This window comes from Acaromyces ingoldii (assembly GCF_003144295.1).
Source record: "Acaromyces ingoldii strain MCA 4198 unplaced genomic scaffold FA10scaffold_1, whole genome shotgun sequence".
Classification (NCBI taxonomy): domain Eukaryota; kingdom Fungi; phylum Basidiomycota; class Exobasidiomycetes; order Exobasidiales; family Cryptobasidiaceae; genus Acaromyces; species Acaromyces ingoldii.
In genome coordinates this window covers 1-26737 of record NW_020290247.1, presented here as the reverse complement: position 1 = coordinate 26737, position 26737 = coordinate 1, and the positions used below count along the sequence as shown (strand labels likewise).

The 26737-nt window shown below is 61.6% G+C and overlaps 15 protein-coding genes across 15 annotated transcripts; 10 read left to right on the top strand and 5 right to left on the bottom strand.

Annotated features, from left to right (window-relative positions):
• Positions 1–72: 72 nt before the first annotated feature.
• FA10DRAFT_246444 (LamB/YcsF) lies at positions 73–1104 on the top strand (the record flags this gene model as incomplete). The annotated part of the gene is made up of 3 exons (XM_025519410.1): positions 73–262; positions 312–515; positions 569–1104. The coding sequence occupies 3 exons, from the start codon at positions 73–75 to the stop codon at positions 907–909; spliced, it is 735 nt and encodes a 244-aa protein (XP_025379813.1). The 3' UTR covers positions 910–1104.
• Positions 1104–4973, bottom strand: FA10DRAFT_246441 (hypothetical protein; the record flags this gene model as incomplete). The annotated part of the gene is made up of 2 exons (XM_025519409.1): positions 1104–3910; positions 3968–4973. The coding sequence occupies 2 exons, from the start codon at positions 4971–4973 to the stop codon at positions 1104–1106; spliced, it is 3813 nt and encodes a 1270-aa protein (XP_025379812.1).
• A 327-nt stretch (positions 4974–5300) lies between these two features.
• On the bottom strand, positions 5301–6335 carry FA10DRAFT_235663 (glycerate-and formate-dehydrogenase; the record flags this gene model as incomplete). Its single annotated transcript, XM_025519041.1, has 1 exon — positions 5301–6335. A coding segment is annotated over one exon (1035 nt), but the record flags the coding sequence as incomplete, so codon positions are not given.
• Positions 6336–6585: 250 nt separating this feature from the next.
• On the top strand, positions 6586–8642 carry FA10DRAFT_436 (FAD dependent oxidoreductase). Its single transcript, XM_025525483.1, has one exon. It carries the CDS (start codon positions 6744–6746, stop codon positions 8205–8207), a length of 1464 nt encoding a protein of 487 aa, XP_025379810.1. The 5' UTR covers positions 6586–6743; the 3' UTR covers positions 8208–8642.
• FA10DRAFT_282294 (MFS general substrate transporter) lies at positions 8522–10066 on the top strand (the record flags this gene model as incomplete). The annotated part of the gene is made up of 2 exons (XM_025523760.1): positions 8522–8600; positions 8655–10066. 2 exons carry the CDS (start codon positions 8522–8524, stop codon positions 10064–10066), a joined length of 1491 nt encoding a protein of 496 aa, XP_025379809.1.
• A 223-nt stretch (positions 10067–10289) lies between these two features.
• Positions 10290–11678, bottom strand: FA10DRAFT_225730 (PLP-dependent transferase; the record flags this gene model as incomplete). The annotated part of the gene is made up of 1 exon (XM_025518658.1): positions 10290–11678. One exon carries the CDS (start codon positions 11676–11678, stop codon positions 10290–10292), a length of 1389 nt encoding a protein of 462 aa, XP_025379808.1.
• A 244-nt stretch (positions 11679–11922) lies between these two features.
• FA10DRAFT_263385 (hypothetical protein) lies at positions 11923–14562 on the top strand. Its single transcript, XM_025520202.1, has one exon. The coding sequence runs from the start codon at positions 11989–11991 to the stop codon at positions 14383–14385; it is 2397 nt and encodes a 798-aa protein (XP_025379807.1). The 5' UTR covers positions 11923–11988; the 3' UTR covers positions 14386–14562.
• Positions 14563–14958: 396 nt separating this feature from the next.
• On the top strand, positions 14959–16413 carry FA10DRAFT_226257 (MFS general substrate transporter; the record flags this gene model as incomplete). Its single annotated transcript, XM_025518677.1, has 1 exon — positions 14959–16413. The coding sequence occupies one exon, from the start codon at positions 14959–14961 to the stop codon at positions 16411–16413; it is 1455 nt and encodes a 484-aa protein (XP_025379806.1).
• A 101-nt stretch (positions 16414–16514) lies between these two features.
• Positions 16515–17782, bottom strand: FA10DRAFT_137 (hypothetical protein). The gene is made up of 5 exons (XM_025518011.1): positions 17420–17782; positions 17203–17362; positions 17006–17147; positions 16919–16942; positions 16515–16865 (listed from the first exon to the last, which is right to left on the bottom strand). Exons 1-5 carry the CDS (start codon positions 17670–17672, stop codon positions 16617–16619), a joined length of 828 nt encoding a protein of 275 aa, XP_025379805.1. The 5' UTR covers positions 17673–17782; the 3' UTR covers positions 16515–16616.
• A 164-nt stretch (positions 17783–17946) lies between these two features.
• On the top strand, positions 17947–19727 carry FA10DRAFT_257078 (hypothetical protein; the record flags this gene model as incomplete). Its single annotated transcript, XM_025519834.1, has 3 exons — positions 17947–18080; positions 18166–18735; positions 18785–19727. The coding sequence occupies 3 exons, from the start codon at positions 17947–17949 to the stop codon at positions 19725–19727; spliced, it is 1647 nt and encodes a 548-aa protein (XP_025379804.1).
• Positions 19728–20308: 581 nt separating this feature from the next.
• On the top strand, positions 20309–21558 carry FA10DRAFT_5 (NAD(P)-binding protein). Its single transcript, XM_025525527.1, has one exon. It carries the CDS (start codon positions 20515–20517, stop codon positions 21463–21465), a length of 951 nt encoding a protein of 316 aa, XP_025379803.1. The 5' UTR covers positions 20309–20514; the 3' UTR covers positions 21466–21558.
• A 94-nt stretch (positions 21559–21652) lies between these two features.
• FA10DRAFT_282287 (hypothetical protein) lies at positions 21653–22456 on the top strand (the record flags this gene model as incomplete). Its single annotated transcript, XM_025523759.1, has 1 exon — positions 21653–22456. The coding sequence occupies one exon, from the start codon at positions 21653–21655 to the stop codon at positions 22454–22456; it is 804 nt and encodes a 267-aa protein (XP_025379802.1).
• Positions 22457–23743: 1287 nt separating this feature from the next.
• On the top strand, positions 23744–24404 carry FA10DRAFT_263379 (hypothetical protein). The gene has a single exon (XM_025520201.1). The coding sequence runs from the start codon at positions 23798–23800 to the stop codon at positions 24110–24112; it is 315 nt and encodes a 104-aa protein (XP_025379801.1). The 5' UTR covers positions 23744–23797; the 3' UTR covers positions 24113–24404.
• Positions 24405–24473: 69 nt separating this feature from the next.
• FA10DRAFT_257076 (hypothetical protein) lies at positions 24474–25073 on the top strand (the record flags this gene model as incomplete). Its single annotated transcript, XM_025519833.1, has 3 exons — positions 24474–24611; positions 24659–24935; positions 25033–25073. The coding sequence occupies 3 exons, from the start codon at positions 24474–24476 to the stop codon at positions 25071–25073; spliced, it is 456 nt and encodes a 151-aa protein (XP_025379800.1).
• Positions 25074–25261: 188 nt separating this feature from the next.
• On the bottom strand, positions 25262–25880 carry FA10DRAFT_263378 (hypothetical protein). Its single transcript, XM_025520200.1, has 2 exons — positions 25780–25880; positions 25262–25720 (listed from the first exon to the last, which is right to left on the bottom strand). Exons 1-2 carry the CDS (start codon positions 25829–25831, stop codon positions 25359–25361), a joined length of 414 nt encoding a protein of 137 aa, XP_025379799.1. The 5' UTR covers positions 25832–25880; the 3' UTR covers positions 25262–25358.
• Between the last annotated feature and the right edge of the window lie 857 nt (positions 25881–26737).

The following is a 26737-nucleotide window of genomic DNA, read 5'->3' as shown; positions in this document are numbered from 1 at the left end:
ACGAAGATTGAGCTCAACTGCGATGTGAGTCATCGCTGCTTGGTGGAGAATCATCGCTGACGGTTCTAGCAGATGGGCGAGTCGCTGGGCATCTGGCGCCTGGCCCAGGACGACAGCATCATGCCCCACATCGACGCGTGCAACGTGGCCGCGGGTTTCCACGCCTCGGACCCCTCGACACTGGCACGGACAGTGGCGCTGGCACACAAGACGGGGACTGCCATCGGCGCCCATCCCGGCATGCCCGATCTCGTTGGCTTTGGTGAGTGTCTGAGGCACTCGCTGGCGTTCATGCGCTCACGTTGCTGCAGGCAGGAGGCCGATGCTACTGACGCCCGAGGAAGTGGCCGACATTATCACCTACCAGGTCGGCGCCGTGCAGGCCTTCTGCCACCGGTCGGGCGCCCAGCTGAGCCACGTCAAGCCGCACGGCTTTCTCTACTTTTATCTGCTGCAGAAGCAGGAGATCTGCGAGGCAGCGGTCCAGGCCATCAAGGTCTTCAACGTGCCGATGTGTAGGTTTGACAGACGGGCGACTGGAGACGCCAGCTCACACGCATTCGCACAGACGGGCTTCCCGGCACGATTCACGAGTCGGTCTGCAAAGAGCACGGCGTCGAGTTTGTGCCCGAGGTCTTTGCTGACTGCGAGTACACATCCGGTGGCGACCTCGTCTCGCCCACAAAGAGCAAGCCCATCAGTCCGCAGGAGTGCGCCGAGCGCGTGCGGGTCGTGGCGCACGAGGGCCGCAACTATGCCCAGGGGGGCAGCCAGGAGCAGGCAAGCGTGGACATGAAGCTCGACGGCAGGCGCTTCTCCGTGTGCCTTCACTCGGACCTGCCGGGCGCCGTGGAGAACGTCCATGCGGTGCGCGAGATGATCGATCGTCTGAACAGCAGGGCCGCGTGACCATGGGCAGGATTTCGATGGAATGGGCACTTTTCTCATTGTCGCTCGCTTCACTCTCTTGTTCTTGGTGCTCTGAGAGGCGCATGTGGCTGGAACATCTCAAAACATGTATAGTAATTGTATCTGCAGAGGGGCAGCAATGTATGTACAGCGGCAAAGTTCAGTGGCAATGCACAGCGGATTTACAGGGGCGACTACAAGGGCAGGCCAACAGCGACGACGTCGCCCGTGGACACGAGCGAGCCAGGCTCGACGATGACCCTCTTTACGACCATGTCACTGTCCGCCTTGCACGGAATCTCAGTCTTCATGGCCTCCAGGATGACCACGGGGCCGCCCTCTTTGATCTGCTCATCCACCTGCGCAACCACTTTCCACACCGAGGCATTCATGGCCGCCTTGATCTTGATCGCCTTTGGGTCTCGCTCCCAGTCCCACGCTGTCGTGTCGTGGCCCGAGCTGCTCTGCTGCTGCTGTCGCTGCTGCTGCTGCTGCTTCTGGTCGTGCTGCCAGTCCTCGTACATTTGCCTTTCCTGCTTTTCGCTGCGCGCAATCGCCTCGCTCTGCTTGGCCTCGTACTGGTTCGCTGCCTCTGCAATCGACGCCTCAAACTGGGCCTGTTCCACGACGTCAAAGAGCTTGTCCTCGACCTCCCACTTCCAGGTGCCCGCCTTGAGGCTCGCGAGCGAGCGGTCGTACTCGTCGACGGTCACTTTGTGAAACTGAATAGAATCAAACGAGCTCAGCAGCCAGGGCTGGTCGGGCTTGAACCCGGGCGCAGTGCCATACGTAGACCACAGCGGCAGTGTCCTGGCCACGAGCTGGTAGCCGCCGGGCGACTCGACGCCGTAGATGGCCCCCATGCTGCCGCCCCAGCCAAACGCGCCCTCGGGCGTCGAGAGACGGGTGGGGTTGTACTTTTGGCACCGCAGCCTCGTGCGCCGGTCCTGGGAGAGCAGGATGGGCGTGCCGAGGAAGAAGCCGATGCCGACGGTCCACAGCGGGCACGTGAGCAGGCTCTCCTCCATGACGCGCTCGTCGAGGCCGTTGCACTGGGCCAGATAGGCCCGGTTGTCGCTGCCCGGCGCAGACTGGTCGAGGTAGACGGCCTTGTTGCGCACCGTGGCCTTGTAGCGATCCACGGCCGCGCCAAGCGCCGGGTGGCCAAAGCAGAGGGGCAGGTGCCAGGTCCTGCACGGGAGCTTCTCCATGGCCTCGAGGGAGCTGGGCAGCTGCGCGCCGACTTCGACTACGCGCTCGACGAGCTGGCGCTGCTGGATCAGCCGGGGGTCGAAGCGGATCGAGAGCGTCCGGATGTTGACGTCGACGTAGAGCACGCCCGCCATGGGTCGCTTCTCGAGTGTGCGCCGCATGAGCTCCACCTTGGCCCGCACGATGATGTCGGCCCGCATCTCGCCCAGCTCCACCAGCAGGCAGCAGTCGCCGGCGGCCCGCAGGGTCATGACCGAGTCGCCCAGCGCCGTCTGGTGCAGGATGGGCGAGACGTCGGGCTGGTCGGACAGATGCATGCTTAGCGGCTCGATGTCGCTTTGGTCTGCGCGGGCCGCGGAGAGCACCTGGGCGATGTATGCGTCCTGCCGCCTGCTCAGCTCGCGGGCGCCCTCAAACGTGATCGGGGTCCACTGGATCTTCAGGCCGGGCGAAAGCTGCCCCAGGCGGTACTCGGCCGACACTGTCGTGCTGCTGATGAGCAGGCCGCCCAGGTCTGGTCCGTCGACGCCCAGCGCGACGGGCGTGTCGCCGTTCCAGTTGAGGCCGCCGACGCTGTAGGGGAACTCGAGGATGTTGCTGGGGTGGCTGCCGCCCTGGCCCCCGTCCTGCCGTGCCCACTGCATCTCTCCATCGGGGGTGAATCGGATGCCGGACCGCGCCACGTTGTGGCTCACCGTCATCGGTCTCTGGTAGATGGACGCGCGCCCTGCCGGCGTGAGGTACTCGTCGTCGTCGTAGGGTCCGCGCATGCAGTAGACGGTCGTCGGCCGGCTCGTGTCGGCGCTCACCAGCGGTGGGCGAAGTAACTGGGGCAGTGTAAAGGTTGCCTCGTCGCCACCGCCCTGCAGCGGCGCCAGGCGCAGCACGTCGCCGGTCCGCAGATCGCGGCCCTGGTGGCCGCCGAGGCCCAGGCTGGCACAGGTCGACTTGGAGCCGAGGTAGCGCGGGACGTGTGGCAGGCCATGGCGGATGGCCAGGTAGGCCCGGTAGCCGCCGTCCCCCCTGAGGTTGCCCACGCGCAGAACAGACTGCGGCGGGACCAGGATCTTGGTGAACATGGCTTGGGGAACGTCGTCGAGCCAGAGCTCCATCGCGGCACCGGTCAGGGCCACGACGGCGGCGGTGTGGAAGCGCAGGCTGGGCCCCTGCAGCGTGATCTCGAGCGCCTCCGTCCTCGTGTCGTCATTGCCCACAATGGCATTGGCCAGTCGGAAGGAGAGCGGGTCCATGGGGCCCGAGACGGGCAGCCCATGGCCGATCTCGGGCCGCCCAGGCAGGTCCTGGACCGACGTGGAGAGGCCGTGCTCCAGCACCTCGAGAACGGCGGGCTGAAAGCGAAAGTCCTTTTGGAGGAAGCTGGTGAGCGTGCGTCCCGAGGCAAAGACGTCCGAGGCAAGCACCGCGATGAGAAAGTCGACATTGGTGGGGCCGTAGACGTCGGAGCGCTCGAGGAGAGAGGAGAGCGCGTTCCGTGCGTCGTCTCTGCTCTTGCCGAAGCCGATTACCTTTGCCAGCAAGGGGTCGTAGGACGGCGTGACTGCTGTGCCTGTGCTGACCCAGCCGTCTACACGATGCTGGCGCGGGTCGTGCTCCCAGCGCACGCTCTGCAGCACGCCCGGACTCGGCTGGTAGTCGCGCAGCGCGTTCTCGCAGTAGACGCGCGCCTCGACAGCGTGGCGCGGCGGCACGTCGTCCTGTTCCAGCGCCTTGAGCACCTCTGCCGGGATGCCACCGCGTCCCTGCAGCTGGCAGTCGGCCTGCTGGAGCACTGGAGACACGTGTGAGTGTAAGTGTTACTGATGCGGTGGAGAAAGAGGAGACGCACTCAAAGCCACAAGATCCACGTCCCACACGATCTCGGTCACAGGATGCTCGACCTGGAGCCGGGTGTTGACCTCGAGAAAGTAGAAGCGGGCGCTGTCGTCGTCGACGAGGAACTCGAGCGTGCCGGCCGACCGGTAGCGTGCATGGCGACCAAAGGCGGTCGCGCAGCTCGTCATCTTCTCGCGCAGGCCTGGATTGGCCGCGACAAAGGGCGACGGCGCCTCCTCCACGACCTTTTGGTGGCGCCGCTGGATGGAGCACTCGCGCTCACCAAAGTGCGCCACCTCTCCCAGGCCGTTGCCAAAGATTTGGATCTCAATGTGGTGGCTGCGCTCCACGTACTTTTCCAGGAAGCAGTCGGCGTCGCCGAACAGCGTCCTGGCCCGGCGAACAACGCCCTCATAGGCACTTTCGACGTCTGCAGCCTCCCGGCAGATCTGGAGGCCCAGCCCGCCGCCGCCTGCACTGGCCTTGAGCATGACCGGGTAGCCGATCCGCGCGGCTTCCCGCACGGCCTCGTCGGCCGAGTGCAAGAGGCCGCTGCCCGGCACGCATGGCACACCGGCCGCCTCGGCCAGCTGCCTGGCCCGGTGCTTTAACCCGAGCTCCTCGATGGTGTCGGGCGCTGGGCCCGCAAACACAAGCCCGTGACGCTCGACCAAGCGCGCAAACTCGGCGTTCTCCGACAGGAAGCCGTAGCCAGGGAGGATGGCCTGGGCACCATGCTGCCGAGCAGCGTCGACGATGGCCTGCTGGTCGAGATAGCCCTTGCCGTCGGACTCCTTTCCGTCGAGAAGAACGCTGACGTCGGCCTGCGCGCGGTGCGGTGCGCCCTCGTCTGTCTGCGTGTACACGGACACTGTCTTGAGGTCGAGTGCCTTTGCGGCGCGGAGCAGCCTGAGTGCGATCTCGCCGCGGTTCGCCACCAGCACCGCGCGAAGCTTGCCGGGCTGGAATTGGCCGCGGCTGGCCGTGAAGCCGGACGGCGACCAGTCCTGGGACGCCATTCCGAATGCTGGTGCGTCGCTTATGTCTGTAGGCGAGATAACGAGTTGTGGGGTGGTCTATCTCTGTGGGGGGACACATCGGCCGACGCGCCGCGCTCGGGCCATCTTGTGTCGCGCTCTCTCTCATCCGCATCAGCCCTGTTCTGATGGGGCGTAAGATCACGCAAGAAGAGAGCCAGGCATCAAGCAGCGACCCCCTCTATGTCCGCGCCATCGCCTCGAGCTAAGTCAGACTGCATAGCTCAGACAGAAAGTATGGAATTACAAACGGGAATCACAGAAAGTAAAGGTGATCTAGATTGCTCAGACTGCGTCGTGGCGGAGCTGAGGCTTGTTGACCGGGTTGATGGGTGTGCCTGCCTCGAGAAAGGCCCGCACGTTGGCCAGCACGTACCCCTCGCCCCGCTTGATCGTCATCTTGGAGAAGCCACCCCAGTGTGGCTGGACAGTGACGCGGTCGCAGGTGAGCCAGAACGGGTTGGGCCGTGGCTCGTTGTCAAAGACGTCGAGGCCGGCAGCGGCAACCTTGCCCGATTCGATGGCGGCGATGAAAGCCGCCTCGCCGAGCACGGCGCCCCGAGCAGTGTTGACGATGTAGACGCCGTCCTTCATGATGGCGAACTGGTCTGCGCCGATGGACCCCTCGGTCTGTTCGGTGAGCGGGCAGTGGATGGAGAGGACGTCGGACGTCTTGAGGAGCTCTTCAAAGGACACGTACTCGGCCCCACCAGCCTCGAGCTCCTGCTTGGGCGAGAGCCGGGACCGGTTGTGGTAGATGATCCTGCGTGGGGGAAAGGCACCGGCAATCTTCTTGGCAAATGCCCGTCCAATCGCACCCATGCCGTAGATGCCCACGGTGAGCGCCTGGGGATCGTCCATGAGGGGCAAGCCCTGCCGCCAGTGGCCGCTTCGCATCGTCTGCTCTGTCAGTCGAGCCTGGCGCAGCGCCGAAAGAAAGAGGAGCAGGGCCATGTCGGCCGTGCCCTGCGTGGGGCCATCGGGCGTGTTGGTGACGTACGCCCCCCTCTCTGCTGCCCACTCGAAGGCGACGTCGTTGTAGCCGGCGCCGCCCGAGGCCAGCAGACCGCATCGTCCCGAGGCAAGGACGGGCGTGAGCATGTGCTCGTCAAAGGGCGAGTAGGCGCTGGTGCCAAAGAGCCAGAACATGGCATCGTAGCCACCGTCTGCGGCTCGCGCGGCTGCGGCCTCGTGGATGCGCTTGACCGTGTCGTCGCGGTCGCTCGGATGGGGCAGCACCACGTCCACGTCGTATGACTTGCAGAGCTGCTCGAACTCGGCCACGGCGAAGCGAGGCGTGCCCAGGGCGAGGACACGCTTCTTGGTGACTGTGTTTGTGGGCATTTTGAGGTGTTTGTCTTTTGGGAGAGTGGGCTGGTTACAAAGATTGCAGAGACGGACGACGGCCCCTCTTTATAGCATTTTAACACCTTTGGCCAGCCTATCCTGCAGCGCCACTAAGCTCAGTATGCTTGCGAGCTAGCTCGCTACAGAAACTTGCCTTCAATCAAGTGAGAAGGCGGCCGGCTGATGCGGGCGCGCGCGTCCTGCACGAGCGGAAACGCCGTCTGTGCAGCATCCACCTGACACGGATGGATGAACTATTCGCCAAGAAAAGGGTCCGCTTATCTTTCCTGGTTCTCGGCCCGATTAGACTCAGACTGAGATGCTTCAGGGACCTCGTCGATAAAAGGCTTTACGTGCGCGTGCAGCCTTTTACGTGGGCTTGCAACACACCCTCGAGAAGCGACAATGCCGTCCTCGAGCAAAGCGACGCAGACGGTCAACATCGTCGGCGCGGGCGTCTTCGGCCTGTCTTCTGCGCTTCACCTGGCACTCGACGGCTTTCAAGTGACGCTGTTCGACCGCAACGACCTGCTGGCGACCCAGTACAGCAGCGTGATCAACGATGGTGCCAGCTGCGACATGAACAAGATCGTCCGAACCGCCTATGGTGGGGACACACTGATCCAGTCGTGGGCCAATGAATCGCTGCGGGAATGGCAGAAGTGGGACGAGGAGCGGCGCAAGGCGGGCAAGGAGGAGCCGTTACTTGACCTCTGCGGCTATGCGCGCCTGGACAATGCCCCGCAGCATCGCAGCTACGAGGCAGGCCATCTGGCGTACTGCGATGCCAATGGCACACGGCACACGCAGTACGACCTGACGCTTGACGAGGACCAGCGACGGGCCGCCCGCGACGGCTGGGCCGCCAAGATGGACGCCTTCACCAGACCAAAGGGCACCATCGGCGTGCTCGATTCGACGGCCGGCGTGGTCAGGGCGGCAGACGCTTGCCACTACCTGGCACGGCGCCTTGCCGACGAGCTGGGGGTGCGCTTCGTCACGGGCGAGACCCAGGGCCGCTTTTCGCACTGGTTGGATGGGAATTCCACCTCGTTTGTGACGGCAGACGGACGCACCCACCACGCCGACCGCGTCGTCATGGCACTGGGGCCCTGGTCGGCTGAGCACGTTCCCGAGCTGCGGCCGAACCTGGAGGCCACCGCCGGCAGCGTCATGATCTTTGAGATTGATGCCGAGCGCACGGACCTACTGGCCAGGCACGACGCTGCCCACATGCCCATCCTTCACATCAAACCCGGGCATGACATTGAAGTCGAGTCCGACGGCGGTGTGTATGCGTTCCCGCACCAGGGCGGTCTCCTCAAGATTGGCTCTCGTGGCGTCCGCTATACGAATCCGAGCCACGACTCGCTGCCCTACTCCCGGCCCATCACCTCTGTCACCTCGCCGTCTCTGGCAGCCGTGCCCCGGCCTGCGGCGATCGGCGTGGCCAGGTTCATTGCCAACCACTTTCCACATCTGGTCGAGCCGGACGAGTCCAAGGGCAACGCGCTGCCGATCAAGCTCGTGCGCACGAGACTCTGCTGGTACACGGACACCTATGACAAGAACTTTTTCATCTGCGAGCTGCCCTTCCGGCCGGGCGTCGTGCTGTGCACGGGTGGAAGTGGCCACGGCTTCAAGTTCCTGCCGGTGCTGGGACAAGTCACGCTCGATGTGATCAAGGGACGACAGACTGCCCTCACGGATCGCTTCCGATGGCGCACCAGGCCGCAGCAGGCGAGAGAGGCAGTCACAGCGCACAGCAGCCTGCTCTACGACCATGATCTCATTGCGGCTGCCAACGTGCCTGCCGAGAGGCTCTTCCAGGCGGCTGTTACACCAGCGGAGACGCAAGCTCGTCTATGATCTCATCTGCCAATTTTAATTCTTTTCCTTGCTTTGCTCGAGCCTGTCGGTTCAAAGTTTAGCGCTGAGCATGTTGAGGAAAGGCTGCGCTTGGAGAGGGAGGCACGGATGTCCCGCTCGAGCATGAGACAGCAGGTATTTGCTTGCAGGCAGAGACGGCTAAGCCGCGCGAGGATCGGCCCTCGCCGGTGCTTTTTTTTCTTAACTTGTGTCTCCTATAAGATCCATGTACCAGCTTTGCATCATGATCAGGATCCTACAAGTCTGTCGATGAGAACGGGTAGAACATCGCCTCGCACAAAGACACAGAGCGGATGGCGGTCTACGATCGTCTGAGCGCGAGCGAGCGCCGAATGGCGGTGGCCCTGGCCGCCCTTTTCGGCTTTCTCGGACGTGAGTGCAGGACGTCGCCCTCGCCGGTTCTTATATACTGACACTGAGCTTCAGCATTCACGAGCACGTCCGTCCTACCGCTGGCGCAGTCGATGGCGCTCACCCTAGAAGCCACCGAGCAGGACGTCCGCACCTATGCCGTCGCTCTCTTTGTTGCCGTGATGGGCGTGGCGCCTCTGCTGCTGGCCGCTGCCTCGATGGCTTTGCCAGCTTCCCTGTTCGTCTTTCCGGTCACGACGACCAGAAGAGATTCACGTCGCAGCAAGGCACAGGCGACTGGCTCGGCTGCCGTGCTGTTCTTGCCTGTGCTCTACATGCTGGCCTCTGTGCTGCTGGCCAGTGAGGCGACGACGTCCTCCATCGCCGCCCTGGCTGTGCTGCGCTGTATCCAGTCGCTTGCCATCTCCCCCTTTCTCTCCCTGGGCGCTTCTACGATTCGACAGCTGTACTGTGTCAAGAGCGAAGCGCGTGGAGCGGCACTCGGATGCTTCTATGCCGGCGCTGTGGCTGGACCGACTGTGGGCCCCTTTGTCGCCGGTTGTATCGGACTCGGGGGTATCCAGGCCTGGCGAAGCCTCTTCTGGCTGCAGGCGGCCTTGGGCCTTTTCGCTTCTGTCATGCAGATCGGTCTCACCGTGCGCTGTCAAAGGGCAGAAAACCGCAGCGAGGCCACAGAAGAGCAGCGAAGCGAGTGCCAACTTCCCGAAAAGCCAGTCCAAAGCAGGACGGCCGCTGTCAGACACGCGCTAGGTTGGTCATTCTGGCTCGTGACCCTCTCGTCCTGCGCCTCGATGTTCGGCCTCTTCCTGGCCTTCAACACACTGACCCAGCTCGTTCGGAATCGGTTCGACATTGGCAACAGCGCAGCCGTCGGCGCACTGTTTCTTCCCGGCGGTGCTTCGTCGATCGTATGCTCCGTGCTTAGTGGCGCCTGGTCGGACAAGCTGCTTCGGCCAAAGCACGAGATGGCACCAAGAGAAGAGTGGCGGTCAGCACATGCTTGGACTAGATTCGCCTCGGCCTGCCGACCCGCCTCTTCCACCTACGAGCGCAGGCTGATTGTGGCAATTACGGGAGCGGGCGTGATGCAGCCGGTGGGTCTCTTTCTGTACGGCTGGCCATCGCACTCGGCCTGCAAAACCGACGCATGCCAAGGCGGGCTGCTGCTGCTCACCGAGGTTGGCTTCTGCCTGCTGTGCGGTGGCGTGTCCATGACCCTGACGGCAGGAAACGCCTATCTCGTCGACATAGCCGGCAGCGCATCCGTCGCGCAGCGGGTCATTGCCCTGAACAATCTCTTTCGCTATGCACTGGCGGTTGCAGCCAGTGCTGGTACAGCGACGCTGCTCCGTACGCTGGGCCTCTCCCTCTCCTCGACGGTGGCGGCTCTCGCCAGCCTGGTCAGCATGACGGCGCTCGTCGTCGTGGCTTCTCAAAAGCGACATGCCATTAGCATGTATTCGTAGCTGCTCTTCATAGCTCCTCCTCTTTGCAAGTCTCATTTCAGCAAGTCTCATTTCAGCAAGCTTCATTTCAGCAAGTCTCATTTCAGCAAGCTTCATTTCAGCAAGTCTCATTTCAGCAAGCTTCATTTCAGCACGCTTCATTTCAGTGTTGACGGCAAGTGTGGTAGCACAAGATGTGTTAGGCGCGGATAGATACAGAGGGGAGACAGAGAAAGAGAGGAGATCAGAGGTCCAAGATGACCCGACGAAGCCTGCGGAATGCTTCGGCGGTGTCCTCCTCGCCAATGAGGCTAAAGCTGACGCGAACATAGGTGGACGTGCCTCCTGAGGAAGCCAAAAAGGCCACACCCGGCACGGCCAAGACACCGGCGCGTCTGGCCTGCGTGGAGATCAGGGCAAAGCTGTCTCCCTCGGCCGTGTTTGCGTTCAGCGGCAGGAGCAGGCGCAACCAGAGGAACATGCCACCGCCGGGCGACGTCCATTCGGCGACGGGCGGCTCGGCGCGGAGAATCTCGTGGGCAATGCGTTCGAATGCGTCGCGGCGCCGACGATAGAAGTCGGCTGTTCGTGCGGCATGCTGCAGGAAGCCACGATGGCCCATCTGCTCCAGCACGGCGATGGCGACGCATTGCGACACGCCACTGACCTGCAGGTGGCTGGTGGCCGTGTACTTGTTGATCGCGTCCACCAACACAGAGGGACCCGCGACGAAGCCGATGCGAAGGCCCGCCGACATGACTTTCGAAAGACTCTCGAAGCGAAGCACGCGGCCCTGGTCGTGGTCTGAATCCTGCCCATCGAGCGCAAACAGGCTCGGCGTAGCCTCCTCAAAGGAGAGGTGGTAGTATGGGTCGTCTTCAAAGAGGAGAAAGTCGTACTTTCTCGCCAGTCGCAGCAATGCACGCTTGCGGTCCAGGCTCGTCGACGTGCCTGTTGGATTGGATGCTGTCGGGACCATGTACAGCAACTTGGGCCGTGCCAGCGATGACGTCTTCTCGTCGACATCCCACCGTGCCAGCATGCGCTCGAGGGCATCCGCGCGGATCCCCGCCTCGTCCGACTCCACTGCGACCGTATTGACTTGCCCCACGCACAGGGCCGGCAGTACGCCCGGGTAGGTTGGTGACTGGAGCAGGGCGGTGTCTCCGCTGTCGAGGATGACTTCAAACGCCTTGACGATGAGATCCTGGCTGCCGTTTCCCACCGCGAGCTGCCATGGCTTTGTGCTGTCACTACTCTGCGCAGGGAGTGGTCTACCATGGAGGGAGCTGGTCAACTGCGCCAGCCAGTCGACGAGGGCGGGCGTGCCAGCCGTCGGACCGTACTGCAGCGCTTTCTGTAGCCTGTCGCCCGTCACGGCAACGACGACGGGCGACGAAGCGTCGTCGGGTAAGCGCACCTTGACGGCAATCTCCTCGATGGGAAACGTGGCCGGGTTGGGCTTGCCTGCGAGCAGCGAGATCATGCCTGGCTCCTGCTCCAGCGGAAGGAGGCTGCGAATGGCCGACGCCGGTCGTCGCTGTGCATTGCGCGACAGAAAGGCAGAGAGGGGCCTTGGCTGGCAGGCAGTCACTGGCACTCGCCAGGCAGAGCCTCGGACGTAGTCGTTCATCCTCGGCTGCTGCTGCGAGCTGCTTGGCATGTGGGTGACCGTCGTGCTTTGCGTCATAGTAGCCATTTTTGGGGATTGCTGTTTGAGGTCTCGACTGCCCTACATCAATTTATACCGTCACGGTGACCCCCACGCTCGCTGACCCTTGGCGTGGTCGCGCCCGACAGCCTGGACGCGCGATCGGCCCTTCCGCACGTGCAGTTCCGGCCGCTCCTTCGCCTATCTCTGTCAACCCTCTGCCGCGATCCTGATCTTTTTCGACCTTGCGCCCACGCCTGTTCCTGATTCATAACCTGCAACCCGCTCTTGCATGGCAGCCTCCTCCGTACAACAAACGGCGGACGTCGTGTCTGGGTCGTCCAATGGGGCCACTCCGGGCGCGCGCAAGCCGCGAACCGCACGCGCTTGCAACTGCTGCCGGCAGCGACGTGCCAAGTGCGACGGCAAATTTCCCCTGTGCGCACGATGCGACAGGCTCAAGATCCGATGTAGGTGGCCAGACGAGTATGCGCAGCTGCAGGAGGAGGAGCAGCGACGGAGGCAGGAGGACGCCGATCGGATTCGTTGGCTCGAGAGTGGCCTGTCGCACTTGCTCGAACAGATCTCCCCCACGACGAGCTATCCCGCCTCTACCCTTGCTGCGGGGCGTGGCGACAACCAGGACGATCAGGGAGGGCCGCGGCCACGGCAGCGACGGCGGCTGTCTCCTGCGACTGCGCAAGAGGGCAATGACCAAAGAGGCACACGGTCGGATGCCGTGCCAGCGTACTCTGCGCTCATGGACGGCCAGGACTCATCAAGTGCATCGCAAGTTGGTCAAGGGAACGGTTCACTTCGATTCGAGGGCGTTTTGTCTCGCGCCTTTGCCAGTGGTGCCAGCAGGGCCCTCTTTGGTCCAGTCACTACGTCACAGCAAGATGCACAGGGCAACAGCAACGCCTATCGTATCCAGCAGATCACCATCGCCAAAGTTCACGAGGATCTGTTCGGAGATCGAAATGCAGAAGAGTCTTGCGATATCATGTCCACGAGAAGGCCACCACCGACGGTGCCGCGTGCCTTTGAGGCCGCACTCGCCACGAATCTACGCTCGTATCAGGGCAGGCAGACGAGTTCCTCGACCGATGCTTCTTCTCGGCGAGAGGCGAGCGTCGAGGGCTCGCCCCTCTGCGACCAGTTCGAACCCGGCTCGATGATGCCCCTCGTCATTGCCTTTTCCCACGAGATGGCGTTCTTGCCCCTGGTGGAGCCCGACGAGCTCTGCCACTGGATCGACGCCGTGTTTGAGATCGAAGAGACGCTGGGCCAGAGCGCAGTCACCCATCTCCTCTCGCAGGGCGGGCAAGCCGAGGAAAAACTCGGCCACATTGTGTTTATGGTCTACTTTGCCATGGCGGTGGCCAATGCCCTCCTCGACGAGGAGCTCTCGTCCTCGTTTGAGCGGCAGCTGGGTGATTTGCGGAGAGCGATGCTGCCCCGAGAAGCGATCTCCGATGGCCCCCTCTCGCTCGCCACCCTGCAACGCATGCTCCTGGCCAGTCTCTACTCCCTCTTGTCGCCGCCGGGAACCGCGGACGAGGACCCGCTGCACCTCATCGAGGAGGCACTGACGGTGGCCAGGCGTCTGGGCATCGACCGAGAGGCCACGTGCCGGCAGTCAGCGTCGCCCGACATGGCGCGAAGGATGTTCTGGGCCGTCTATGCGCTCGAGCGGCGGATGACGTTGAATCTGGGCCTGGCGTCGGACGCTGTCGACGTGCGACTGGCGTCTTCTGCCCTCTTTGAAGATCCTCTCCCTGCCCTGCCCTATCGTGGTCGCAGTGCAGGCTTGCACCTTGCCTTGCCTGCCGACCTGCCCGATGGCCAATGGCGGGGCGGCGAGGAGGAGGCCGACCTGCCCGATGGCCAGTGGCGGGGCGGCGAGGAGGAGGTAGACCGGCCCTTTGTCGCGGCGGCAATGAGCAACGCGGCCTCGTCGCCTGGCACCTTTACCGCACGAGAGTGGCTACCCGACAGCGAACACGTCCGACGGAACCTTGGCTGGGACCGGGACCTGTGTCCGGCCATGATCCATCTGCGGGCGTGGCTGACACAGGCGCAGGAAGCGGCGCAGGCGAGCTACGCGTCTCCCCTGGCAGCTCGCTCGCGCTTCGACGACCTGCGATGTCGCCTCGATCTGTGGAGAGTCGAGCTACGGACGCAGACGTGGAGACTGACACCCCGGCAGCAGGTCATGGTCGAACTCGAGTACCTGGAACACATTCTCTACGTCTGCACGATTGCGGCGGCCATTCCCGATGCTGCCGGATCCTCGACTACCCTGCTGCTCCACTTCAGCAGTGCGACCATACGCATGGTGGGCCGTCTGCGTCTCCAGTCGGCCAGTCTCAACGCCATCATGGTACGGCAGACGGGCAAGGCCGTCTGCCTGCTGGTGTGGGCGCACCGGCAGCTCTGCACTTCCTCTGCCGCTGCTCCGTCCATGACCTGGATCGCCGTCATTTCGGACCTGGAGTGTGCCCGGCGGACCTTTGGGGCGGCCGAGGGGAGCAATGCGCCCGTGGGTAAGACGTGGGCGGCCGTCGTCGACCAGATCGTGCGCATCGTCGTCGATGGGGTGCCCCAGCGCCATGCCAAGTACTGCAAGCGAGCGCTCATCGCCGCCCGCGGGGCGCGCCCCGAGATGGAGCCCGAGAGTCTTACTTAGTGTCACGAATTCCGTAGTGTCTTTCCCAATGTCATGCCTAGCTGTCCTAGCTGTCCTCGCTTCCCTAGCTGTCCTAGGGTCCTGGCTGTCCTAGGGTCCTAGCTGTCCTAGTTGTCCTAGCTGTCCAGACCTGTCACGCACAGCGTCATCGTCATTGTAATTCGTCACCTAGCCCCTCGATGGGTGTGCGTGCCTGACGGGGAGCAGGATTCGCTCAATCTTGCGTACCTGCATGTCCCTTGACTTGCGATATGAGTTTCATTTCTTGGCTCGAGGTCGAGATCCATGCACGACCGGACCACGCGTGGGCCCGGCTTAGCCGCGTCGACATTATCGCTTATCGCAGGTGTCAGTCCCCACGGTCAATTTGTGGCTTATCTCTCCGTGTCGCCACCACAAGGATGGGCATTGCCCTTCCCTCTTGGTCGACGTCGACCCCCTGATGGCAACATGTATAAGAAGAGGCTCCAGCTGCCGTCTCTCCACCGACCAATCACTCGCAAGATGTCCCCCTCTGAACTACCTTCGCAAACGATCCAAGAGACGGACTCGACCAAGTCGCTGGGCGACGAGATGCCAGGCAAGCACCAGCTCCACCTCGTCGACTACCTCGACACCAGCGAGGGCGGCGGTCAGGCCAAGCGGGCGGCCGTCGAGCGCCGGCTCGTCCGCAAGCTCGACACCGTCATGCTGCCCCTCTTCTGCCTCCTCAACTTCTTCAGCTACGTCGGCCGCGCCAACTTGGGCAATGCCAAGACGGACGGTCTGGAGAAGGACGTCGGCCTCCACGGCCAGGACTACAGCAACATCATCACCGCTTTCTATATTGTCTTTGGGTTCTGCTCGTCCTTTCTGTGCGTCACCACCAAGAAGTTCGGTCCCCGGCGCATGATTCCCATCTATGTCTTTGGCTGGGGTCTGATGGGCACCTGCTCGGCCTTTGCCAAGAACTTTGGCGGCCTGCTCGTGCTCCGCGTCCTGCTCGGCTTCTTCGAGGCCGGCTTTGGCTCGTCGACGATCCTCTGCCTCAGTCTGGTGTACAAGCGCGACGAGCTGGCGCGCCGCATCGCCATGCCGTACGTCTTTGCGGCCCTGGCAGCGGCCTTTTCCGGCCTGGTCTCCTACGGCGTCTTTCAGATCAACAGCCCCGTCCTGCACGGCTGGCAGATCCTCTTCATCCTCGAAGGGCTCCTGACCATCTCCTGCGCGCCCCTCGCCTACTGCTTCCTGCCCAACAAGCTGGAAACCGTCTGGTGGCTGACGCCAGAAGAGCGCAGTCTTGCCATCGAGAGGATGCAGCAGGACGGCTCCAATGTTGTCGACTCGTCCTTCAGCCTCAAGGACTGCGTCAAGCCCTTTCTGGATGTTCGCACCTACGCCTGGGGGATCATTGCCGTCTCCTACGGCGTCAGCGTGGCGACCATGTCCAACTTTCTCCCGCAGATCATCTCCCGCCTCGGCTATTCGACCGTCACCACCAACCTTCTCACCTGCGGCCCCAGCGTCTGGGGTGCCATTGCCGTCTTTGCCATCAGCACCTCGTCCGACAAGCTGCGGGATCGCTCCGGCCACCTCATCGCCATCATGTGCTTCAACCTCATCGGGTTCAGCATGCTGTATGCCGTCTCGCCGAGCAAGATCTGGACCCTGTACGGCGCCTGCTTCATCGCTGCCACCGGGTCCTGGGTCCCTTCGGTGGTGTTTCACACCTGGCACTGCAACAACCAGCTCGACGAGAACAAGCGTGCGCTCGATGCCGGCATCTTTACCATGTGCGCCAACGGAGCGGGCATCATCACCGCGCAGACCTTCCGCGCCGTCGAGAAGCCCCTCTACCGGACGAACCTGATCGCCACGTTCAGCTTTGCCTCGATCTGCATTGCCGTCACCGTGGGCGTGCGGGCGTGGATGACCATCGACAACCGGCGTCGTGATCGCCAGGAGGGCGTCCCGCGCAAGAGCTGGTCGGTCGACTCCAACGAGCTCGTGGATGGCGAAAAGGACGTGCGATGGCGATGGCAGTACTAGGGTGATCTTTTCCCCTCGCCCTGTTTCGAGTATGATCATCCCCTCGCCCTGTTTCGTGTACGATGTATGATCATTTTGTTGGATATGCCAGTCATGAATGTACAGAATGTCCTCCGAGCAAGATCCCAAGCTGGACCACCTCATTGATGAGCTTTTCTCGACTTTGAGGGCAGACCTGCAAAGCGCCTAGTTGATCACTCCTACTAAGCGGCTGCGCTTTCGATCTCCAGGACCCATGCATCGCTGAGCCGCTCGTTTTGCTCGTTGAGACCCCCGTGAAGGACAACACGGACTCCGCTCCGACCGTCATCCAGCGCCTGGCAGTCGAAGGCAAACCATCCGCGAGCTTCCGGAAGAGTTTGCCTCGGAAGAGCGGATCGTGCGACGTCATTCAATGGACGCCAGCGGTAGCCCTGCTCTGACTGCAAGAGGATGTAGTAGTCGGAAAGAAACTGGCCGTTGCTTTGTCAGCAAGAAGGGACACGACTTCGCACCTAGGACGCACCTTGCCCGCTCCATCATGGCCAAGCTGTGCAGGCGCGCCCTCTCCTTCGCCCATGAAGAGCAGGGCGACAGCTCGGCTGTTGTTGACCCTCAGAGGCGGTGTGATGGGGACGAAGCCGTGGACAGAGCGCTTCCGGGGATCCGCTTCTCCGCCCTCGACGGAGGCACTGTGCGACGTCCATTCGCCCTGGACAGGATCGAAGATGTCGAGAGGGCCGCCCAGCTCGTTTCTTTGGCCGACCGAGATTGAGCGAGCCGACAGGACTTCAGATCCCATGCACTCACCCACAGAAGCCGCCCCATCTTGCGAGGACCAGCCGACCGTCGTCGCGGTGCGAGGGGATCGCGGTGAGGACTGTGCCGCCGCGGGCAGGCCCGGGCGCGGGCGGCTGCGCGCTCCAAGCGGCCGATTTGCAGTCGAGCGATTCCAGCGAAGCCAGTCGGCCTGAACATTGACGAGTCAGTGAGCTTGCAGCAAGGACGCGCTCTACTCCATTCGCACCTGCAGCAGTGCAACCTGCATGCACGTATAGGTGATTCTCGAGCATGGCCATCGTGTGGAAAGAGCGGCCTTCAGGGAATGCACCCTTGGAGACCGTCTTCTCCCACGACTCTTTTTTCGTGTCAAAGCGCCAGAGGTCGTCCACTGCGTCTGCGTCTTCGTCTGCCGATGAACGCGTCGCAATCGCCGACATGTCCTTGCCGCCCCTGCCTCCCCAGAGATAGAAACAGGCGTTGCTTCGGTCCACGGCCATGGCGGCGCCGACACGCGGTGCTGGGCCGCCATGCACTGTCTTTAGGACTTTGTGATTGCCTGTGTGCAGCAATTTCAGCGCTTGTAGCAGTGATCAGTGGACATACGCACCGCCATCGAGATCGAGCACGAGCACGTCGCTGTCGACAGGCACCCTGGGCTTGCGCTCCCCGCCGCTGTGCGGATATCAGCTCAATCCAGTCCTGTGCCTACCAGCATGCTCAATCAAGTCCTGTGCGTACCAGCATGCTCACAAAAGGTATGCTCGGCGCCCAATGAGCGCCAGGCTGTGCGATGAGCGGTGCAGCAGCTCCGCAGGAAGCGTTTCCAGGCTGAGCCTTTTCCAAGTGCACGTCAGCGATGGCATGATCGTCACCCGCTCGTGCTCCGGCCGGCATGACCTCCACCCGTGAGTGTGGACTGTGAAACTGGCACGTGGTCGACTTTCAGATCGCATGGCATCAATGTCTTGCGATAAGATTACGCTGCAGCAGCTTGCCGATGTATGAAGATCCGCGCATGGCCACGACAGAGCCCGACATCCCGCTGCGCCCGGTCGGCTCCGACGACGAGGCCGAGACGGAGCGCGACGAGCTCGATCTCCGTGCGCTCGTCCTCCTGGCGCTGCAGCAGGCGAGCAGTTCGTTCAGCTTCCGCACTGCCGAGTTCGCCTACCCGCTCTACTTTGTCGCCCTCTACCCAGACTCGCTCCTGCCGGCGTCGCTGTATGGCTTTGTGACGACGGCCGCCGCCATCGTGCTCAGCAGCACCGTCGGCCACCTCGTCGACCGCTTTGCCACGCACCGGCTCGCGCTCGTGCGGTGCTTTGTGCTTGCGCAAAAGGCTTTTGTGTGCGGCACCTATGCCCTCTTTCTCCCCCTCTTCCGCCACTGGCACAAGCAGCATCAAGATGCCGCCTTCTGGCCGCTCTTTGTTGCCATCACCGCGCTGGGCTGCGCGCTGATCCTTGCCAACGTCGGCGTCTCCGTCGTCACTGAGCGCGACTGGATCACGAGCATCGCCGAGGGCTCTCCGCGCCGCCTGACGCGGCTGAACGCGATCATGTGAGTGTTCCCCAGCACGAGGCGCTGCTACCACTGACAAGCAGACCAGGCGCCGCATCGACCTCCTCTCCAAGCTGCTTGCGCCCCTCTTTGTCTCGCTGCTCACGAGCCAGATCGGCTACCCGCTTTCGTGCGTCGTCCTGCTCGCGACGAGTGCGGCCACCACGCTGTTCGAGTTCTTTTCCCTCGGCGTCGTCTTCCGCCGGTTTGCCGTGCTGGCGCTCGAGCAGCAGCGCGCGCGCGAACAGCGTCCGTCGGCGCCTGCGCGAGCTCCCTTCTCGGTCAAGTCGGTACGGCGATGGCTCGCCGCCCAGTACCACGACTGGCGCACCTTTTCCGCGATGCCCGTCTTCATCAGCTCCCTCTCCATCTCGCTGCTGTACATGTCCGTGCTCAGCTTCGACGCCAGCTTTGTCGCGTACCTCAAGAGCGAGACGACGTACTCGGACCCGTTCATTGCCGGCATGCGTGGCGCGTGCGTCGTTGCCGGCCTCGTGGGCACCTTTGTCTCGCCGCTGCTCACGCAGCGCATCGGCCTCGTGCGCACGGGCTCCTGGTCGCTCTGGATGGAGCTGCTGCCGCTCACGCCGGTCCTGGCTGCCTTTTACTGCGGCACGGCGTCGCCCTCGCGGCCGTGGTGGAACGGGCTGATGCTCTTTGGCGGCCTTGCCCTCTCGCGCATCGGCCTCTGGTCCTTTGACCTTGCCCAGCTCGCGCAGGTGCAGCTGGCGCTTGCCGGGCTTCCCCAGCGCAAGAATGCGCTCATGGCGCTCCAGTTCTCGCTCCAGAGCATCCTCGACATGGCGCACCACGCCCTCACGCTCGGCTGGAACAAGCCCGCGCAGTTTGCCAACGCCGCCGCCACGTCCTACGCGGCCATTGCGCTTGCGACGTTTCTCTATGTTGGTCTCTATGCGCGCCGCGAGCGCGGGCACCTGCTCCACCTCGACGCCCTCGCCGCCTCGCTCCTGCGGCAGCGGAAGCCCGCCTAGCCTCAGCGTTGCCGTGTCACAGCACTCCCCTGTCACAGCAACCCCCTGTCCCATGCTTGTACAAGGCAGCGCTTCGATGAGTGCGTTGCCGCCTCGACGTGCAGTACGGTCAGCGCAGCCTGCCAAGCAAGAGCGAAGTCTAGCCTCCTTTGCGGGATCCTTGCAAGGCTACACCAAAATCATGGCGGTCATTTCATTCCCGTCTTTTGCTTAGCTGGAGGATGAGAAAGAAGGAGCACATTGTATGGTTGCTTTGCGTACGCTTGGAGCCAAAAGCGGTAAAAGGACGTGAATGAAACTCCTTGTAGCAGATAGACGAGCTTGCGGTTCACACTGATATCTCGGACGGTGCTGCTCACAAGGAACATATGGTGCCAGGCTCGGGCTGATCGTCCCGCAATCTGCCTACCTGCCAACGCTCTGTCTACTAGTTCACTGCTCACTGCTCACTGCTCACTGCACGCTCACCGCGCTTATCCCATGCCCACCAGCGAATGTTGGCTTCAAATTGAAGCAATTTTACTATCCGAAATCACGTTCTCTTGCAATACCGGCAAACACTTCAGCGGCGGCAGTCGCAAAACAGCAAGTTTCACGCGATCTAGTCTCGAACTTGTTCCGCGCATTACTGTTACATGCTGTGGAGGCTCGGTGTGGCTCACCCAACGTTGCTACTGCGTTGGAGACTTCCGGCGTTAGGAAAGTCCATATAAATTGCGAGAGCAGTCGTCTCCACAGCTTCAACGCTTTCTGCCTACTCCCTTCGACCGACAGGTGGCGATCGACCATGTCCCTCACCGATACTTTCGCAAACGTTTTCACACCCACTCATCACGACGTGTACGACTTTATTGATCCGTCCAATGCGCTGAAGGGCAGCGCCAAAGGTCGCAAAGTTCTCATCACCGGCGCCGGCACTGGGATCGGACGAGGCATTGCCCTCTCTTTTGCCAGGGCCGGAGCCGAGTCTTTGGTCCTCGTGGCTCGTAGACGCGAGCCCTTGGAGGAGACCAGGTCGATGATCCAGTCTTCGTTTGGAGAACAAACAGAGGTACTTGTCTGCTCCGGCGTGGACATCTCCGATCCCTCTGCGGTAGATGAGCTCTTTGCCTCGGACGCGCTGAGATCAAGGCCTGCCGATGTACTCGTGTCAAACGCGGGTGTGGCACTTTCCAGGGCACCAGTACAGGACTCGGATCCGTCGCTGTGGTGGTCGGACTTTGAGATCAACACAAAGGGCCCCTATCTGCTGTGCCGGGCCTTCTTGCGCGCACGAAGAGCGGCAATGATGTCGTCATCGTCATCCCTACAGGCTCACTCATTCGATCGATCAGGCCGGCCAGGCTATATTATCAACGTAACAACGAATACCACGCGGTACCAGGCAAACATGTCTTCCTACTCGGGTAGCAAAAACGGGCTCAACATCCTCACAGAGGCCATCGAGGCCGAGCAGAAAGGGGATGTGCACGCCTATGCACTCCATCCCGGCGGCGTTGCTGGCACCGGCTTAACAGGCGAGAATATCAAGCTCCCCCCGAAGATCGCAGCGCTTATGGTCGATAAGCCGGAGTTGGCAGGAGCTACATGCGTGTGGCTCTGCACGGAGAAAGCGCACACGCTCGGCGGACGCTACCTGAGCGCCACATGGGACATGCAAAAGGTTCTGTCGCTGAGTGATTCACTCGAAGACGATTCGCTCAAGACCAGGGTCAGCGGCGTGACCTGGGCGATGTAGCTTGCTTCAGCCACGTGCCTTGGGTGCTGTGGTCCCCGCATGATGCGGCGACGGCGAAAATTCTATCGCTCCCCATTGTTCGGACGACGAAGAAGAGCAAGAGATGAGATGTGGTCCGAGCGCAAGACTAGGCGTGTCGAAAAGTCGAAGCGGTCGGATTCCGTCTAACTGAACCCACACATCCATCATGAAGCTGGCAGAAACGTATCACATCGCCTTCTACCGGGACGATGCCGATGGCCTGCCAGCGATTGGTGCCGTCCTTGCGCCGTCATTCGAGGATCTCTACAGGACGATGTGCGACATCAAAGGCGTGCATTTCGAGGTGACAGTGACCTCCCACTTCCAAGGCGATCCGGTCTCCGGTCAGGCAGACGGTAAAGCGACGGGATTTGTCGGCACAGTGCGAGTCGCAGACCTACCGGACGATTGCAAAGCCAAGGTGTGGCATCGCGGGCTACTCCAACTGTTGATGCGACCGGTGCCAACAGCGCTCGAGCAAGGAAAAACGCCCGCGTTTCCTCATGTCTCAAACAGACAGATTCAGGTTGTTGCCTTTGCCACGTCGAAAGAGGTGGACCTGACTGATCTGAAGCAGTGGTGGCAGCGTAGGTCCGAGGATCCCGACGACGTCGAAGAACTGCTTTGCATACCGTGGAAGAAGGAAAGGGCGGATTGGCAGCCCATCGACTACGCCTACGAATGGTCAGACTATGTCTATCGACTTGGCTCCCCCCGGACGAGCGATCTCAACCTCTATTCCTTTTTGCTGGTGGAGGAGGGCAGCGCTGCACCTGAAGATCGTGTAGTCAAAGTGGTTGTACCCTGGCGACAAAGCCTGGTCACCTTTGACCCGATTCGCACGTTCAGAGCACGTCTCCCACGGGCTCATGCGATCATCTCTGCCATGGGAGGCTTGCAAAATCCGCGACAATGGCAGCCCGAAGCAGACGAGCAGCTCTTTGACAATCCAGACACAGTAGTGCAGTGATCACTCACGACCGCATGGACCAGCGCACGCCACAACGACTCTCGTCGCGCTCATACAAACTGCCAGGCGCGCAGTCTTCGTTTCCTTCGACCAGACGGATCCTCCTCCGTCTCGTTCCCTACGGTGAACAGCTTTTGTATCCTCAGTCTGTATAGTAGATGGAAACACTTGAAGGTTGAACTCATTTTCGCGCCAATTCCTCGCGACCATTTCGACCAGCTGCCTGAACATGAGGTCTGCTGCAAGTCTCCCCATCAGCTTCAAAACTACCGCAAGGCCTGGGAGAAGGCCTCTGTAGTACGGCTTCTTTGTGTCAACCGCCACGAGCGCCAGGCGACAGCACTCTCTACACACCCTACGAGCTGATGGCACCCCGGCGTGCGATGGATGCCAAAATAAGCCCACGATTTCGAACAGAGAAGTGGAGGCGATTTTGTTTTTCGACGCGTCCGAGGCAATCTCATCGCTCGTCTGGCACTCAGCCTTGGATGAAGGACCATGCTGGCTGCGCTGTGCGTCGCTCTCGAATAGATCTTGCACCTCGCTGATTTTTTTGCTGGTCACAGCATGCTAAAAGGGAGCGACATCGGACGGGGGTGCCGGATGCAGCGCAAAGAGGGGGGCAAAGGTGCCTGGCGCGGCTGACGGGTGATCCGTATCGCTGGCGTGGTGCTCGCTGACGAATTGCTCACAGACGAGGAGCTCACAGACGAGGCGCTCACAGACGAGGGGCCCACAGACGAGGCGACCTACAGAGCCTTGAGGGAGGTTGGAAGCAAAACGAGCCAGTGGACGGCCCGCTGCCTCGGCGGTTCGACTCTCCGCAGGACTGTCGGCGTTGCGCCAAGAGCAAGGTCGCGGCCCCACTCGACGTCGACGACCTGGGCACGGCGCGAGCAAGGCCTTCCAAGCTCAGTGCCATGCAGAGAAAGGTTCAGAAGCCGATGCACGAGGGCCTTCCTGATCCACAGCGACAGAGGCTACAGTGAAAGAGGGACGGGCAACCACGCTATACTACCCTGCGAGGTAGGCTGATGTGCACGCCACCCGAGGGCTCTCCCTGAGAGTGGCACCGTGCTCGGCCGTCGGACGACCTCGAGGCGTGCGCTGCGCGGTGTTGCGTCTCCCGGGTCTCAGCGTGCCCGAGAGACGAGCCCCGACTGGATGGCGACCGAGGTCTGCGCAGTGAGGGCGACAGTCAGCGCCCGCTGTCTCTCCAGGGATGATCAGGACAGAGTTGTGCATACGTCTCAAGAGCGGGACACATTGCACTGTCGTCGCATGAGGCCATCATAGAAGAATGCGATTGAAGACCTATATGAAGAGAAAGGAGAGCGGTCTATGTACAACGAGGCCCTGCCGGCAGGGACTCAGGGGGAGGGCGACCTCGACGCGAAGAAGTCGACGTCGTCGAAGACCTGTGCTGCTGCTACTTCTGCTGCGGATGCTCCCGCTGCTGCTTCGATGGCCTGGCGAAGGGCCACCGCTACCGCCTCGTCGAGCTGGGGAAGCTCCTCGCGAATCCGCGCACGCTCGTCGTCGATCCGCGCACGCTCCTCGCGGATCTGCGCAAGCTCCTCCTCGATGAGCGCAATCCGCTGTCTCAGCAGCGCCTCTTCGACGACGCGCTCTCGGCGCTCGAGTGCCTCGGCGTAGAGATCGTTGAGATGCTCGAGCTCTTCGACCTCGTGACCTTCCTGCGCGGGCGCCACGGCGACCGCGTCGCCGCCGACGGCTTCAATGGCTGCGCGAAGGGAGCCGATCGCCGCGAGGAGAGTCGCACGGGGGTCTTCAGGGATTGCTCAGCGTCTGCCATTGCATGCCCAGCGTCTGTTCTCACCTGCCATCGTCGTATGCTGCGCGTAGTCCATCGTCTATATAAGTCACGACGTCGCTTCTGATTCGTCGCGTCCGTTCGCAGACTGTCTTTGCACCCTTGTCCTCTCCGCCTTTGTTCTCGGAAGAAAGCGGAGAGACGAGACGTGGCTGTGTTTCGCGGACTTCTCTCCATCACACCATGTCGTCCAACGAGCAGCACGCCAAGATGGACAAATCCACGCAGACCGACGACGAAAAGGACACCGGGCTTGCTGGGCTGTGCGCCAGATGCGAGAACTTGGTGCTCGAGGGGAACTGCGCACTGCGCAAAGAGCCCGTGAGTAAGGCCCTGCTGGCGCTGACGTCCTGCTGACGCCTGCGAAGGCCCCCTCTTCGCGACCCTCTTCTATTGGCCCTCCCTCTGCCAAGCGGCAGAGGACCACTCCGGCCAGGGACGTGTGGGCGCTCGATGGCCCCATACCCGTGACCGGCAACGTGCGGCCGGACACGCCACCACCGTTCTTTGAGAAGGCGCCAAAGCGCGAGCCTCAAGCGCTCACGCTGGAGAGGCTCGAGGCGCTCAAAGACACGGTGGTGAAGCTCCCGAAGCCCAAAAACTTCGTGGAGAAGCCGCCCTCGGCCCTGGCGCGGGCTTTGACCAGTAGGTTCCCCCCCTCCATCCCGGCTCAGTTACGTGAGCTCATTGCCATGCAGAGTGGGAAGACATAAGACCGGCCCCCTACGACTGATGTGGCGAGATTGCCACGATTTGCGACAAGGCGACGACAACGAGCAGTAGGCTCCTCACTATCAATGCATCCTTCTGCCTGCGGGCCTTTCAAGTGGAGAGTGATTGGTCTGAGCTTCGCCCAAGTCTGCGCAGAGTCGCCTGCAGCAGAGCATGAGATTGGGACTGTTCTTCCAAAGGAAGGCGCTGCATTCACTTCTCTCGTCGCACATACAACGAATCAGACCATACCGAATCAGACCACTGTACTGCTGTATGAGGATTAACATTAAGAGAGTGCTACATACAGCGAGGCCCTGCCAGCGGCCTCGCTGTCTGGCGTCGTGCGGCCGACGACTAGGACTGTCTGGCGTGGTCGCGGGCCTCTGCTGCTGCTCTAATTGCTGCTGCTGTTGCTGGTGATGCTGCTTCGATGAATTGAAAATAGACCTCGGTCTGCGCGCAAAGCTGCGCGTTCCTCTCCTGTATCTGCGCAGCTTTCTTCCGAAGCTGCTCAGTCTCTTGCGAAATCCGCTCAGCCTCCTCCTCAAGCAGCGCACACTGGCGCGCAACGGCAGCGATGTAGATATCGCTGAGACTCTTGAGCTCTTCGAGTTCGTGGCCTTCCTGCGCGATTGCGACGGTCCCCGCGTCGCCGCCGACGGCTTCAATGTCTGCGCGAACGGAGCGGATCTCCTCGAGGACATTCGTGCGGAATTCTTGATGGATCGCTCAGCGTCTGCCATTGCATGCTAAACGTCTGCCATCGTGTGCTCACCGTCTGCCGTCATGTCTTCACCGTCTACCATCGTATGCTGAGCGTCTGCCATCGTGGATGTGATTCAAAACGTCGCTTTTGATTCGTCGCGTCCGCTGTTCGCAGACTGTCTTTGTGCTTTTGTTCTTCGCCGCCTTTGTTCTCGGGAGAAAGCGGGGACTTGAGACACAGTTGCATCATTCGTGGCTGTGCCTCGCAGCCTTCTCTTCATAACACCATCTGCCATGCCGTCCAGCAAGCAGCGCACGAGGATAGACAGGCTCGCGCCGACCAACGACGACAAGGATAGGGTTACAAGGGGGTTCCACCTGACCCTAACCTTGGCCCGATTAGGGCCTTAGGGTTACTACGGACGGCCCAGATGAAGCGACCGGGGTTATACAACGAGACGTACTTCATCGGAAAGTGTGAATCGAGGGCTACCTGGTCTATTAGAGCGAAAAAACAAGGGGTTGGTGCGTTGTAGGAGCTGTCCTAGGAGCAAAAATGTAAAAATCACCTATGTCTGAGTGAGGTGCGTGAAAAAAGAGTAACCCTTGGAGAGCTTTTTTGACGGCTAGCTAGAGCAAACCGAGACGATTCCATTGCTACAAAAATCGTGGCTCTAGCATGCCTGATGGCTGAGAACAAGGCAAATGACCTATTTTTGAAGGATAAGCATGTCACTGACAAAAAATCCAAAAGTTGAGGATGGCGTAGTGGTGGAGCAACGCGTCCTTATCTATCTGCACGTGCAGAAATCTGAAAAACCTGGGTCTGGCCTGGCCCCACACCACGATCTCAATCAGCACATCAGCATCAGTGCATCAACATGGAAGAAGAGCTTGATGTGGACCGCTGGTGCACCACCATGTACCCCCACCTTAGGGTTAGGGTTAGGGTTAGGGTTAGGGTTAGGGTTAGGGTTAGGGTTAGGGTTAGGGTTAGGGTTAGGGTTAGGGTTAGGGTTAGGGTTAGG

Coding starts and splice junctions, on each gene's coding strand:
- FA10DRAFT_263385 (XM_025520202.1), top strand. CDS start 11,989: ATGGCAGCCTCCTCCGTACAACAAACGGCGGACGTCGTGTCTGGGTCG.
- FA10DRAFT_137 (XM_025518011.1), bottom strand. CDS start 17,672: ATGGCCGTGGACCGAAGCAACGCCTGTTTCTATCTCTGGGGAGGCAGG. Junction 17,148..17,202: donor AGATGGGGCGGCTTCTGTGG/GTGAGTGCATGG, acceptor GGTCGGCCAAAG/AAACGAGCTGGGCGGCCCTC. Junction 16,866..16,918: donor GCCATGATGGAGCGGGCAAG/GTGCGTCCTAGG, acceptor AGCAACGGCCAG/TTTCTTTCCGACTACTACAT.
- FA10DRAFT_263378 (XM_025520200.1), bottom strand. CDS start 25,831: ATGGCAGACGCTCAGCATACGATGGTAGACGGTGAAGACATGACGGCA. Junction 25,721..25,779: donor TGAAGACATGACGGCAGACG/GTGAGCACACGA, acceptor CGATCCATCAAG/AATTCCGCACGAATGTCCTC.
- FA10DRAFT_5 (XM_025525527.1), top strand. CDS start 20,515: ATGTCCCTCACCGATACTTTCGCAAACGTTTTCACACCCACTCATCAC.
- FA10DRAFT_436 (XM_025525483.1), top strand. CDS start 6,744: ATGCCGTCCTCGAGCAAAGCGACGCAGACGGTCAACATCGTCGGCGCG.
- FA10DRAFT_263379 (XM_025520201.1), top strand. CDS start 23,798: ATGTACAACGAGGCCCTGCCGGCAGGGACTCAGGGGGAGGGCGACCTC.